Source organism: Micromys minutus (genome assembly GCF_963924665.1).
Source record: "Micromys minutus genome assembly, chromosome: 23".
Lineage (NCBI taxonomy): Eukaryota > Metazoa > Chordata > Mammalia > Rodentia > Muridae > Micromys > Micromys minutus.
The window spans coordinates 29,263,012-29,278,564 of record NC_137958.1 but is presented as its reverse complement, the minus strand read 5'-3'; the positions used below and the strand labels follow the sequence as shown (position 1 = coordinate 29,278,564).

The window sequence follows — 15,553 nt, the reverse complement described above, 5'->3', positions numbered from 1 at the left end:
TAATGCTTATCTCAGTTCAAATCACCTCAGCCAAACTTTGCTAATAAGCCTTGGATATAAATAAATTATTCAGAAGTGTTAGAAACACAGCCTGTTCTGCTAATAACCATGATAGTATGGACCTTTACCATCGTTCTAGAATATTCACTTCTAAAATGTCTAGTTTTGACTCATTTACTTCCTGCGATCCAGGAGTCCTGAACCTCAGTAGACATGTTCTGAGTTTACAGGACCTCCTACACTTCCATTTGACTCAGCACATCAGTGACTGGGTTTTAAACATGATGGAGCTGTTCCATTTTACAGCTCAACATTAGGCTATTAACGTTTTAATGAAGATACAGTTTTAAATGTTCATGTAATTTTCCCCTGAGCTTTATGCTATTTCGCTTCATTCTAGCTTTGAACGATCTGATCAAAGAGCTTGTTTCTATGGGAAGCTTGGTGGCGCTCATCGCCACGAGCCAGCTCCAGCAGGCTCTCCATCCTTCACTTGCGTCTGCTCAAGGAATCCACACATTTCAGTGCGTCCAGCACATTCAGCCTCCTAATCAGGTAATTCACTTCCCAAAGGTTATCGAGCTATATTCCTTTTCTTAGAAACTGCTTTTAACAGTTACTGCATCTGGGAGATTATATAGATATTTAAGAGCAACATGTGCAGTTTGAGAGCACAGATTATAACTTATAACCATCTACAATATTATGTACATGCTAAGGAAATAGCTTTCTTAAAGGTAGCATTTTTTCTAAATGAGGATGATATGAAAATTAGACCTCGTTTAACAATATGAAACATCCCTGCCCACTTCAGGACCTCCTGCTCATCAAGCATTTAGTGACTAGGAACAGGTTGATAAGCACACTGGAGACACATTAAGGATTTTAAGATTAAAAAAAAAGAATCTTAAGATTTTTGCCTAGTTCTACCTTAACTGTTCAGACTCTTTGCCCTTTAACTGTTATTGAAAAGCAGAAGTATTGCCCTGTTATTCTGTGTCACAGAGGCTGGGTGATAAAGAGTTTGCCTAGTATGTGGGAGGGCTAGTATGTGGGTTTGGTACTCAGCACCCAAAAAAAAAAAAGGCAATGGTATTGGTTGTCTTATTAAGGTTACTACAGCTGTGGTGAAGCACCATGACCTAAAGCAACTTGAAGGGGAAAGGGTTTACTTCACTCACAGTTCCTTACAACAGTTCATCCTCAAAAGTAGTAAAGGCAGAAACTTAGACAGGCCAAGGACCTGGAGGCAGGAGCTGGTGCAGAGGCCATAGAGGGATGCTGCTGACAGGATTGTATCCATGGCTTGCTCAATGGCTGCTCAGCCTGCATTCTTATACAACCAGGTCCTCCAGTCCAGGGATGGCATCACCCAGAATGGGCTGGCTCCTCCCACACCAATCACTAATTAAGAAAATGCCCCACAGGCTTGCCTACAGCTTGATTTTTATGGAGTAGTTTTCTTGATGGAGGCTCCTTCCTCTCTGATGACTCTAGCTTGTCTAAAGTTGACTTAAAATAGTCCTATACTTTGGTTTTTGAATATGTTTTTAGAAATGTTAAAGGAACAAAAACAAACAAAAACCTGTTAATAATCAGAGTGTTACTTAAAATGCTCCTTATTAGAGAAGAAAATGGCAATCTTGTATCAGTGTGGTTTTTTGAAAATTTACCAAGGAATGCTTGAAGTGTAATTTTAGACAAGACACAAAACCCTCTGATAGGATCATGGAAGAAGCAAAGAGCTTATTTGTGATTTTGAAGGAAAAGTCTGATATCTAAGTTACTGTTATCTCTGACTTCGACAACTAGAGAGGTGTTCAACACATGGACCTGAAGGCCATCCTCACGTGCTGGTGTGAAGTCAGCTGAGGCTGCATATGTCCATCCTCACGTGCTGGTGTGAAGTCAGCTGAGGCAGGCATATGTCCATCCTCACGTGCTGGTGTGAAGTCAGCTGAGGCTGCATATGCTGGGAGTGGACAGCATTGCCTGTCAGAGTGCATGTGGCAGAACAGCAGACTTCACTGTGGAGTGTGGGTCCTAAAAGCCTACACAATCCCAGTTTATGTAAATGTATTCTGTGATGCTCACATAATGATTATTTTTCCATTGCTCAGTGACATATAACTCATGAAATGTACCCTTGAGAAGTTAATAATCTGAATTTTTTTTTTTTTTAAGGAACAGAGATGTGAAATTCTGAATAGTGTTGTGAAGAATAAACTGGGCTGTGATCTAAGCAAGTTCCCTGACTTGGACCTACAGCCTATAGCTAAAGAGACAGAAGCGTTTGTGGCTCGAGACTTTACAGTTCTCGTGGACCGAGCCATACACTCTTCTCTCTCTCGACAGCACAGCTCTACCAGGGAAGGTATGTGTACAAACCCTGGACTTCTTTCTCTTGTGGGACTAGAGTCAGAGCAGAGCTAGAACTACATTCGGCTTCGTGTGGTATTTGTGTAGAAACTGGGTGTTTCTAGCCAATCGGACAGCTTATTTTAAAACTGAATTGGTCTTGGAGGTGCATGCCTTTAATACCATCATTCAGGAGGCAGAGGCACAGGCAGGCTGATCTCTTTGAGTTTGAGACTAGCTAGGTCTACCTAGCTAAGTGAGATCTTATCTAAAATTTTGGGAAAACAAAAGTGGTTTTGTTTATTTTTAAACAGAATTGACTTTAACAACATCAGACTTCCAAAAGGCTCTCCATGGATTTCTTCCTGCTTCTCTGCGAAATGTCAACCTGCATAAACCTAGAGACTTGGGCTGGGACAAGATTGGTGGATTACATGAAGTTCGGCAGATACTCATGGATACTATCCAGTTACCAGCCAAGGTAAGATAAAACACATGAGCACACACAAACAGTACTAATGGCCAGAAGAAACTCTGAACCATTGGCTATGGCTTTATTTGTTAGCTCATCCAATTTTCAGTTGATTGACCGAATTACCAAACAAAACAGGATTTTGATATTTTCTTGGCCTGTAAATGTAAATCCATTTTGGCATGAATATCTTAGCTCTGTTTTGCTTAAGTCCCTCAGATTTGCTAAAGCACAGTGAGCCATCTGCAGGGATTTCAACAGAAGCAGATAGAGTCCTTTGGGTCCACAGGACAGGTGGATCATGCAGACTTTAGGACTCTGGGAAATAGTCCTAGAAAGGCAGAGTTGACAGGCAGTACGAACTAGGTGGATGGGAAGATAAAGGCTGCAGGTAGAGTCTAGGGCATAGTGTGTTGAATCAGGAAGACTGAGAAATGAGGGCAGTTGTGTGAGATCCGGGAGTCATGCAAAGTAAAGAAATGAGTAAGGATTTTGGGTTGCTTGTGATGGATGGCAACTTTTGGGAAGAGTTGTTGTCAGGGCCTGGGATGTGTTGAATATAGTATAGAACCATAGGTTTACACCTATAGGAGGAGAAATTGGTGTTGAGTTACTAGCCAGCAACATCAAATGCTGAGTTTGGGCACCAGGCATTAATCCGAAATATATTGAGACCATGTTCTTAACTGCTGACCTTGAGGCCTCTCCTTATGAATGTAGAAGTGAGGTTTGAATTTTGTCACTAGATGAACCACAAAGGCTTGCTCAAGGGAAGAGGCAGGGATACTGCTGGTTGAAGCTGATATTTAGTTAATGTCCGATGGGATTTTGTGCTCTGGGCAGCAGGTTATTTAAAAAGCTAGTAATTAAAAACAAATGAATCAGTTGTTTAGCAGGGAGAGGCATGACTGTCTATAACCTTGGCATGGGCTTCCTCTGTATCTCTTGATGCAGTACTTGAATGTATCAGGTATCACAGCTTAACCATATAAGTGGTAGTGTGCTTGTTGGAAGACTGGACATTTGCCTCTGTTTTCCTAACAGTACTTTTATCACACTTTAAAAAGGAAGATTGGTTTAGCTCGATAGCTCAGTGGTTGTACCTTGCCTGGCTTTATTATCACCAAAACAAAAAAATAATCAGCGAGGCAGAAGGAAGTTCTGATGCCCTGACAGATGCTTTCTTTGTACATATTCGTTATTCCAATAGGAATTTCCTTTTCTGCTGTTGTGTTATTGTTAATAAAAGGAGGTGTAATTACCATCCAGATACTTTCTGTACACTGTGTTCGTGCAGTCTCTTTAGATTTTTGCTCTTTGCCATACTTTTACTATTTTTCAGTACCCAGAATTATTTGCAAACTTACCCATACGACAAAGGACGGGAGTACTGCTTTACGGTCCTCCAGGGACAGGAAAAACTTTACTTGCTGGGGTGGTTGCAAGAGAGAGTGGAATGAATTTTATCAGTATTAAGGTATGTGTGCATCTGCCTTCCTCCCTTGTCTTTTTAACTGAGACAAACTTACGTACCATCAGTTAGTTAGCCACAGGAAAGTGCAGAACTCATTGGCACGGTAGTGCACTCACAAAGCTCGAAGCCTTCACCCTCCTGTCGTCAAGGCTACTGGGTTCTATTCTCGTGTCCTCGCATTCCTCAGCAGCCATTAATCTTACTCCTGTGTCTATGGAGTTTGAATGCTAGGAATCAGGTAACATGTGCCCCTGTGTCCAGCTTCTTCCACTTAGTACTTCAGGTTGTCATGTGCGGTAATCCTTCATCCCTTTTGTGGGACAATGCATTCCATTGCTTACCTGTGCCACGTTTTGCTTAGACATTCATTGTCACTGGTGACCTTTGGGCTTTAATGCATGTATTTTAACATTAAACTGTTTGCTGTGTGTGGATGTGGATATGTGTGAGCACTCATGTGCCACAGCGAGCATGTCATGGGACAGCCTGTGGTTCCACAGACAAAATTCAAGTTGCCAGGCTTTGTGGCAGGTGCCTGCACCCTCTGAGCCCTGCTACAGTATTCTTCTTTTGGGCCTTTATGGATAATGTTGTTTAAATACTCACATACAGGGTTTTCTGTAGACATACGTTCTCATTTCCTTCGGTATACAGTGAGTAGAATCACTGGATCTACGGTAATTCCTGCTTAGCTTCTTCAGGAACCACCGTAGCCCACCATCCACGCCTTCTGCAGTTCTTGTCAGTTCCGGTTATGTTTCTCGGCTGTGGGTTGTCTACTACTTGAAAAGCTAGGAGGGAAGAATGAGGTATTTATTGGTTTATAGCTGTAAGGAATTGGGTGCTGATCCACCTCTCTTTCTGAATGGTTTTATGTTCTTGTTTAAGGCAAATTATCATCATTGTGAATAGAGTTTATGTAAATACTAAGAGTAAAAGCAAAGTGTATTTAAGGGAGAAGAGACCTACAGGAATAAAGGCCTGTTTTATGGTTCCTTGCTGACTGCCCTTCACGTCCCTGCTGTGAGCAAGGTGTAACATGTTTTTAGGTATACTGCAAACTCCACAGCTAATAGTGGAAAGAGATGGTAAACAGGCACTCAGCTTAAAGCCCTCCACAGGGAGGAAGCACAGCAGGAAAAACTCAAGTCAGGAGGCCTGGGGTAGCTGGTGGGGGTGTCATAGTGTTGTCAGGCAAAACTCTTCAGAAGAGGGACACTTTGACAAAGATGGAAAGGAAATAAAGCCACAAGCCATGAGGACATCTGTGACGATGTTACAGGCACAGGAAGCCAAGGGCAGGGAACAGTTGTGACACCCCAGCGCAGTTTGTTTGTAAGGTATACATAAGAGACATCCGCTCAATCCTTTCCTGAAAGTTCTGTTTCATTATGCTTAATCAAAACCCAAGGCTCTGTTTGTTTATAATTAACCGCATCTCTCCTTTGATTTTATTTAACATCTAGGGACCAGAGTTACTCAGCAAGTATATTGGAGCGAGTGAGCAAGCTGTTCGAGATGTTTTCATCAGGTGGCTTTTACGAGTGTTTGAAGTAACTGATTGTTAACACTTATTAATCATGTCTCTGGCCTTATTCTTTAAAGAAAAGTATTTAAAACCTATGGTTTATGTCAATTATTAACAAATCAAAGGACAAGGGTTTTATTTCCACAAATATTACCAAGAATAGACTATTTTCAGTGTTAGAATTTCGAGATTATTTTGTATTTACAATAGTAATATTCCTGAGAGTAGGATCCTAAGTAGTTGTTCAAAGAAAGGTCAGAGTAGAGCGTCTGTCTTTCTTTGGAGACAAGCTCTCACTCTGAGCTCCGGGTCCTTCTGCCTCTGCTTCCCAGTCCCTGGGACTAGAAGTACACGTCACTGCACTTTGCTTTCAAATTAGATTCTTATATGAAGCAAATAGAGTTTTAAGTTCTTGTTTCCCCTGCTTCTAACATAGCTCTTAGAAATCAGTATGCCATCTATCCAGTTTCATTAATGCTTGTATTACTGGATGTACATAAGATAATATATTAATACACAAGATAATACTTAAAATTGAAATAATTACTCATGGGTAAACAGAATTATAGTAATTTTTTAAAGTAAAAATTTACTTTGTAATATTCTTCTAAACATTTTATTATCTAGAGTAAATATATGAATATAATTTGTAAAAATAATAAGGTAAAGGTTTATGTAAGTACTATGCAATTTAAGAAATAGAGCCTCAAAAAGGATTATAAAAGTCTATGACTACATTTTGACAAAAGACTAAATTTAAAAAGAAACATTGTAATTCCAAATATTATGGATCTAATAATGCAAATTTTTTCAGTTTTCCTACAAAAGATACAAAAATACTGAGCTTACTATCTTTCAACAGGTTGAAGAATTAAACAGGCATTCTCAGAAACAGAATTCAATGAGCACACATTTAAAAAATGGCCTCCTTGGGCAGGAATATTGCTCAGGAGTTCAGAGATCTTACTGTTGTTCCAGAGAACCTGGGTTTGGTTCTCAGCACCCATGTCAGGTGGCTCATAGATACCTTTAACTCTGACATCCTCTTCTGTCATCTGAGGACATGTGAGAGCACACATGAATGCATGCATGTGTGTACACACACACACACACACACACACATTACAAAATACAAATAAAGTTTTAAATGGATACCATGATAAGAACCTATTGGCTGAGATTTGTGTTTTAGTCTCTCACTTATCCATAGGTATGAATCACTAAACTAATATTTTAAACTCTCAAGAGTCAATTTAGATAGGAAGATGGGAGGCAAATATGAACAAATACATTGTGTGTGTATATATATACACACACACACATACACACACACACACACACACACATACATATATATATATGGAATTATCAGAGAATTAATAATATAAAAATAAGTAGCACTATTATGAATAGAAAACTCAGTTTAAATTTAAATAGCCAGAAAGTAAGGATAATTACATGTAACTTGCTTATGTACACACACACATTGTTACTTATGTGTTATAATCTATGGTGTGTGTGTGTGTGTGTGTGTGTGTGTGTGTGAGAGAGAGAGAACGCTGGAGCCCTGATAAAATGCAGATTTCTTTCTCCCTCAGAGCACAGGCTGCAAAGCCCTGCATTCTTTTCTTTGATGAGTTTGAATCCATTGCTCCTCGAAGAGGTCACGACAACACAGGGGTTACAGACCGAGTAGTTAACCAGTTGCTGACACAGTTAGATGGAGTAGAAGGCTTACAGGGTAAATCATTTTTCATAGAAAAACACACTGTAAAAGAAGTTACTAAATGATCATGCTAAAAGTGTTTTCCCTTCAGGTGTTTATGTGCTGGCTGCTACTAGTCGCCCTGACTTGATCGACCCTGCCCTGTTGCGGCCTGGCCGACTGGATAAATGTGTGTACTGCCCTCCTCCAGATCAGGTGACAAAACTCTGGGGCATCTAGAGATGCTATCCTCCGGCAGATGCCATATTCTTTGTTTGCTTGTGAGCTTTACTTTGGTCATACAGTAGCAATTGTTCTCAGATAGCGTTGTTCTTAGAAGATAACTCTGAGGCTCGGTGGAGGTGGTGGTGCACATGCCTTTAACCCCAGCACTCAGGAGGTAAGGGTAGAGGCAGGGGCAGGTAGATCTCTGAATTAGAGGCCAACCAAGTCTACACAGAGAAACCCTATCTCAGAAAACAAACAAAAAAAAAGAAGACAGCTTTGCATGCAAAGGCTCTGTTCACTGTTTGCTCAAGGCACAAAAGATGCCGAGTCAGATGCGGCACCTTCAATGCACTCCTATTCCAGGAATGGCTGAGTTGATCTGTAGCAGAAAATCAGGAAACCTAAAACATGTCCTCTGTGACCCCGAACTCCATATCTTGTTAGAAGCCTGCAGTTCACAATCAAGCAAGTGGGCAGTGAGCATGTGGCCAGGTCACATGGAGAAAGGTGTTCAACTCTTCTTGTCTCATTCTGCCAATCCTTGCTCCCAAATATAGAAAGCAATACATAAATGAACGAAAGAGAATGGCCAAAAGGTCAAAGTCTATAGGCCATGTGTGCTTGTTTCTTAATGGTTCTCCTTTGTTGGCACACTTGTCCAAATGTAGGACATAACCACAGTACGTATTCACACTGAATAATTACAAATGTTGGGTTTTGGATTTCTTGAAAAAAACACAGAAATAGTAATATGCTTTCATTTTAACCCCAGGTGTGGGGAGGTCAGGTGTGGGGAGGTCAGGTGTGGGGAGGTCAGGTGTGGGGAGGTCAGGTGTGGAGACTGCTTCAGATTGTTACAGCAGATGTGGTTTGCCTCGTGCTCTAGCAGGGGTATACTTTTGCCAGCTGCAGACAGTTTCTGCAGTTGTGTCATGTTTGGAATTCTGGAGATTTTTTCAGAGGGTACATAAGGGCTAGGGGTGTTGAGAGTTTATTTGTTGTGGGTCGTTGGTTACAGTTTGTTAAATAGTTGTGTGCGAAGAAGAAGAAAAAAATAGCTATCCTGATGTTGAAGATTGAACTTTCCCCAAAGAACTTGATGCCCCTAAGGAAGTCACCCCCTTTCCTCCCTATCCTTTTTTCTCTTATCTAGGGTTAGGGGGTTGAAAGGTGGAGAAAGGTGGAAGACAAACCTCAGAGTAGCAAAGTCTAGACCTGTGTCTCCTTTTAGGGGTCCAATTCTAAGAAAGATGATTTACTTCTAGACATGTTTATTCATGGAAAACGTCTCAGGAGTCACAATTTACAGTAACAGTTCATTTTTCCATGTGTTTAGTAAGTCGGATTTTCTTTCTTCAGGTGTCTCGCCTTGAGATTTTAACTGTTCTCAGCAAGCCTCTGGCTCTGGCGGATGACGTGGACCTTGAGCACGTGGCGGCGGTCACTGAGTCCTTCACTGGAGCGGATCTGAAGGCTCTGCTGTACAACGCGCAGCTGGAGGCCCTGCAGGGCCGGCTGCTGCCCAGCGGGCACCACGTGAGTTGCTTGGGAGACTGTTAGGGCGGCCACTGAAGGGAAGAGGGCTTCATTGCCACTCTGTGGAGGCTTTAATCTGCCTATTGTAAAGTCCAAACTTGGAATGTGGGATTGCAGAGAATTTCAGTGATGAAGATTTGGCATCTGTTTCCCTAACATTACCTTAATATTAACAAACTATTTGGCATTGGAAAGATTATTTGGAGTGAAGTAGTGTGAAATCCTATAAATAGGTCACTAAAGATTTCAGCTCTTGTATGCTTGTAATGGGTATCATGTGGGTGACACAGGCCCTCTCTCTTACCCCATCCTGCTTCCTGATACAAGATGATCTTTATTTATCTTGAACTTTCTATATCCCAGTCCTAGAATTAGCATTTTCCCTAACGATGGCATTTTATTTTTAATTATTGCAGTAGACAATTTACATTTATAAACTTTGCCTATATTTTCTAAGAAGTTTTTCTATATATTTTCCTCCACTAAGTTTGGTTGGGAAATTTTACAGGTCCTAAATTTCTTTTTTTTTTAATTTTTCTTTAAAGATTTATTTCATATATATGAGTACACTGTTGCTGTCTTCAGACACATCAGAAGAGGGTGTCGGATCCCATTACAGATGCTGTGAGTCATCATGTGGTTGCTGGGAATTGAACTCAGGACCTCTGGAAGAGCAGTCAGTGCTTTTAACCACTGAGCCATCTCTCCAGCCCCAGGTCCTAAATTTCTTAAGCAGTTCTAAGTGCGTGGAGAGGACATAGGGATGCACCTGTGCACAGTGTTCATGGCAGTCAGAGCAACCCGGGGGTCACAAGGGCAAGAAGTTATTGGGAGAGCAGGGGGTGGGAGGGGGAGTGAAAGGCCGACCTGGGGTGGGGAAGAGGGGGATGAGCAAGGTGATAGGGAACAAGAAGAGATGAGAGTGAGGGAAGGAGACAGAGAGACAGAGAGATATGGGTGACCAGGGCCCTAGGTGCTGAACCTGGCCTTGGTAGGTACTGACATACGCTGCGGCAGCCGAGTCACTGAAAGGAGCTTGGAGTGCCAGTGTACAGGTTTCTTTCTTAATCCCTATTCCATATGAATGTTTTCAAGCACACACGCACACACACACACTCTAATGTGGTTGATAGAATTTCACAGTAAAAACAAAAGTGAGTGAAAGGCAAAGATGAAGAAGTAAAACCTGGATTCTAAGTTCTAGTTTCGTTTTCACTGGGCTAGCCATCTTAATCACATTTGTGTAAGGTGGGGCATGTAGCTCGGCTGGTGGAATGCTTACTGTGCACAGAGCTCTGTATTCACCCCTCAGCACCAGGTAAATCAGCCATGCTGGTGTGCACCTGAATCCTAAGACTCCTAAAAGCAAGCGCTTCCCAAGCTACATAGCAAATATAAGGCTGGTGTGGGCTACATGGAACTTTGTCTCATAAAAACATTTTTATTGTATACTTCAGTCCATAGAGGAGTAAGAGCTTCTGTGAAGCACAAGCTCCTGTGCTCTATGGAGTAGTGTCTGCTCGCTCTAGCTGTAACTGACTCTCTCTCTGTGTACTTCAGGATGCAGGCTCCAGCTCTGATAGTGACCTAAGTCTGTCTTCAATGGTCTTTCTTAACCACAGCAGTGGTTCCGAAGATTCAGCTGGAGATGGAGAATGTGGCTTAGATCAATCCCTTGTTTCTCTTGAGATGTCTGAGATCCTTCCAGACGAATCAAAATTCAATATGTACCGGCTCTACTTTGGAAGCTCATATGAATCAGAACTTGGAAATGGAACCTCTTCTGACTTGGTACCTTGGGCATTTGTAGTTGTGTGGCTCAGATCTGTAAAGATGGATGTTGATGTGGTATTGGACTGGGGTTCATCTCCTAACCTACCCCACAGTGTTTTTCTGCTTGGTTGGTCTGTAATAAAAGTAGTTTTGTTTTTAAATTACGCCAGTTAGTCATTTTTAGTTTTTGTTAAACAATTCTAAGAAGAGCCAGACAAAGGGGTTTGGTTCTACAGGAACTTAGTGTGACTCCCTCTGTGGTTACTCGGGAGTTTCTCTCCCTGTGAGTGATATTAAACCCTTTTTACTGTGAGGTCTATTTAATAATAAATGTAACTTTACTGTCATGAAGTACTTCTGGATATTAGGAAGTTTGCTACAATAATATCTAAAGTTCATAAAAACCAAAAATGATGTCTATTTGTGAATCTTCTATGGAAAGAATGAAAAGAAGTAATAACATGTATCAACATGGAAACAGTTCAGATTAAATGTGAGCCACATCATTGTTTTTCTCTTTAGTTAAAATATATACCCACTAAAATTAATAGTGGCTTACTATTTTTAATATATAACATTTTCCCATATATGGTTGCTTTACTATGTTTTTAATAATTCATATTTTTAAAAAGCTAAAAATACCTACTTTTCTAATAAGTAGGGTATTAAATTTTTTTATAAATTTAATCGTTTTCTATTTTTTAACTTCTCTCTAGAAATATCTGGAAACACGAGTATAATTATTTTCTAGGGACTAGAGAAAGGGGCTAGGGAGATTCCTAACAGTAAAGTGCTTGGCACAGACAGATAGACAGACGCATGAGTGAGCTCTGACTCTCAGGACCTATGTGACTATGCTGGTCACAGTGACACATATCTGCAATTACAGTTTGAGAAGGCATGGGCAGGGGGTCACTGAGGATTGATACCAGACAGTCAGGGTCCATCTCAGAAAACAAGGTGCAAAGCAGTTGAGAAAGACACCTAACATTGACCCCTGTCCTCCACACATAAGCATGCACACGCTCAAACACACAAACACACATATGCACTTGCACAATACAGAAAATGAAGAGTAAGGCTTGTGCTGAACATGTCTTTGCCATCAGTGTAATATGTTTGAGTATCAAAATATTAAAAGAAAATAAACCTTTATGTTACGGGTGGTGGTTTGTTTTGCTATGGAGATCTTACACCACAGGTATCAGTGAACCGTGGTTAATAGAATGTTGCTTTTTAAACTTGCTTAACTTTAGTGAATTAAAATATAAACTTACCTAAGGTTATGGCTTGAGGGATATGACCCCTGAGAGTCTGCCTGTATTCCTACCAAGTAGACATGAATTTGGAAGGAAAAGTAGTGAGGGACTATGGCAGGAGAGGGAGGCCAGGAAGTGAGATAGAGTTCATAAAAATATATACGCATGTGTGAAATTTTCAAGTAACGAATTTAAAAAAGAAAACAAAGTTTTCATTTTTTTACCTTCAGTGAACAAGGCTCTTTTTTCTCCTTTTCTCCCTCTCTTTGTTCTTTATCCACCATGCAGAGCTCACACTGTCTGTCCGCACCAAGCTCCATGACTCAGGATTTACCGGCAGCTCCTGGGAAAGACCCATTGGGTACACAACGTCCTGTGTTCAGGACACCTTCCCAAGAAGGCTGCCAAGACCTTACACAGGAGCAGAGAGACCAGCTGAAGGCAGATATCAGCATCATCAAAGGCCGATACCGGAGCCAAAGTGGAGTATGGCCCTTTTCCTTCTTCTTAGAACTTTTACAAGTTTCTCTTCCTTTTTTGACATGTGTTTCTTTGTGTTTTAACTGAGCCATATTTAGAATCAAGGTGCTAAAGCAGTGACTCAGCCCAGTGACAGTCCTTGCTCTGTGACTGTCTCATGAGAAAGAGAAAGTATGCTTCTCAGGAAAAAACTTGACAAGAAATAACATGGGGACTGCCACTTTCTCTCTTCAATTCCTAAGTTAACATCTGCTTAATCTGCTTTTTATTTAAGGAGGATGAATCCCTTAACCAGCCTGGACCGATCAAAACCAGTTTTGCTATTAGTCAGGCACATTTAATGACTGCGCTTGCCCACACAAGACCATCCATTAATGAAGATGAAGGGAAGGAATTTGCTGAGCTGTAAGTAGCCATAAGAAACATATTGGTCACTTTAGTTCTAAAGTGTTTACACTTTTTTTTTTTTAAATCTGGAAGCTAATTTAAAAATACAGATAGTTAAAGAGGGGGCTGTAAATGAGTGACAGCATCTGCCTGGGATGTGTGAGACCCTGTATCATCCCATTCCTATAGCCAGAAAATAATGACTATGCACTTAGACTTTCCGTAACTAACCTGTTAGAGTGTATGAACTGTATTACAGTGAAGTAGTTTCAGAAAATGAAGAAATAAGACAATGAATAATGGTCTAAGTTAATTATTTAGCTTATAAGATTTATTAAAAAATATACTGGTTTTAGATGAGCTTGGTGGTATACCCCTTTAATTCCAGCACATAGGAGACAAAGGCAGGTAGAGGCCAGTCTGGTCTACATATTGAGTTCTAGGACAGGGCTACATCTTAAAAACAAACAAATACATATGTGTGTATTAGTTATATAGTTATATGATGTGTACATTTACACACACATACACACACTGCTTAGTTTCAACACTTACTTAGAATCTTTCTCATTTGTAGAAAGGTTACTACACTAGGATTTATAGTCTTCTGTAGTTTACACTGTGGCTACTTTGGACTGGCCACCATCCATGTCAGTGATTCAACAAAATTCAAAAACATTTGTTCCTGGTTTTGTCTAAGAGTAAATACTTCAATTCCTGTCCAACTTTGCAGTTCTTTGGAGGGAAGTGTATATATATCAGCAATGTGTGCTTATTGTACAAATATAAAAAAACCAAAGATAAGGAAGAGCAGGAAATAGAAATTTCCTTAATCTCATGTGAATTTGTGTGGAGTGCTTTACCTGTGCTGGTAGCCACTGTCCCCTTTGAGCCACCCGTCCTTCTTAAACACTGTTTGGCAGATTATACCGGTGGCCATTTTGCTGTGTCCAATGCCAGTTTCTAGTAGATTTCTGTGACAGTGTCCAGGCTTTGACATTTACATGGCCTCAGGGTGCTGTTACTCTACAGGCAGCTTGGACCAAATGCTTACACTTGTTTCACTGGTTCACTGAGATGAAGGTGGTCACTGCACCACAGGGCACTGGTGTTTCAAAGCTCGCTCTCCTGTCCAGTGTGTCCTTCACACTGAGCAGATGCCAGATCCCAAACCTTCCCACAGCTCTAACCTTGGCCGAGTCGACAGCAGAGGTATTATGGGCTATTTAGCAGCCTCCTTGTCTTTGAATAAAACAACAGTGGTTATAATTTTCATATTATTCTTTGTCATTTGACTTTTATCCTGTTTAATATACTGCTTATTTTCTTTTTTCTACTAGACCAAAACTTTGAAAAATTATTTTTAGGAAATTTTTATTTTTTCTCTAATTTTCTAGTTTTTCTTTCATTTTTTAAAATATAAGGCTATTTAAAAAGAATCCATTATCTTTGCTTTGTAATTAGTAAGTATTACTCATTAAATATCATCTTCTTTTTAAGGTATGAAAACTTTCAAAATCCGAAGAAGAGAAAGAACCCAAGTGGGACAGTGCTTCGGACTGGACAGAAAGTGACTTTAGCATAAAACACACTTCTGAGGACTGGACAGAAAGTGACTTTAGCATAAAACACACTTCTGAGGACTGGACAGAAAGTGACTTCAGCATAAAACACACTTCTGAGGACTGGACAGAAAGTGACTTCAGCATAAAACACCTCTGATTTTTCTAGATGTGTTTGTTTGCTGTGGTCTGTCCCTAAGTTGTAACTATAAAAACAATGTAAAAACTTTAATATATTTGGTTAATCTGTAAGATCACAGCATGGTAAATGCTGTGATTACGTAATGCTCAGGACTATCTGAGATTAATAGTGCCGGTAAATGAAGTTATTTGTAGCAGATTGTGTATTTTCTTCCTGAGTCTGCATTAAATTCTTAATGACATCATGTCAGTGATGGAGCTCACTTGTTCTCTTTTAGAGGGAAGCTTTTCTCAGGCACTCACAGACCCAGAGTCTCTGGCTGTTGGCAGATTGTAATCCTTGCAACTTCATGACTGTTTTTGGAAAAAGATACATTCTAGTATCTTGGTTTTTTTTTTTTTTTTAAATCAGAACATGACATTTACACATAATTCAAGTAAACTTAATCCCTTAAACAACAACAACAACAACAACAAAAAAAGCCTGATAAGACTGTTATCCAGCCCCCAGTCCAGAATCTTTGATTTTATATTGATATTCTCTTAATCTGTGAACTAACTTGTAAAGTCAGCCACCATCAACACAAACAGTAACTGGTTCTGGCAAAGGAAGACAGAGGAAGGTGATTAAAATATGCAGGTAAGTATGT

The 15,553-nt window shown here is 40.3% G+C and overlaps 1 protein-coding gene across 2 annotated transcripts in view; it reads left to right on the top strand.

Annotated features, from left to right (window-relative positions):
• PEX1 (peroxisomal biogenesis factor 1) overlaps window positions 1–15,095 on the top strand; it is a 36,878-nt gene extending 21,783 nt beyond the window's left edge. The window contains exons 13-24 of one of the 2 annotated variants that reach the window (XM_080936070.1): window positions 401–555; window positions 2,185–2,374; window positions 2,673–2,839; window positions 4,173–4,307; window positions 5,771–5,835; window positions 7,431–7,573; window positions 7,650–7,753; window positions 9,125–9,301; window positions 10,862–11,092; window positions 12,622–12,819; window positions 13,088–13,218; window positions 14,701–15,095. In XM_080936070.1, the coding sequence (XP_080792196.1) occupies window positions 401–555; window positions 2,185–2,374; window positions 2,673–2,839; window positions 4,173–4,307; window positions 5,771–5,835; window positions 7,431–7,573; window positions 7,650–7,753; window positions 9,125–9,301; window positions 10,862–11,092; window positions 12,622–12,819; window positions 13,088–13,218; window positions 14,701–14,785 (1,781 nt within the window). In that variant the 3' untranslated portion in view covers window positions 14,786–15,095. The remainder of the gene's footprint in view (window positions 1–400; window positions 556–2,184; window positions 2,375–2,672; window positions 2,840–4,172; window positions 4,308–5,770; window positions 5,836–7,430; window positions 7,574–7,649; window positions 7,754–9,124; window positions 9,302–10,861; window positions 11,093–12,621; window positions 12,820–13,087; window positions 13,219–14,700) is intronic. The other variant, XM_080936071.1, reaches the window with a different exon arrangement.
• The last annotated feature ends 458 nt before the right edge of the window (window positions 15,096–15,553 follow it).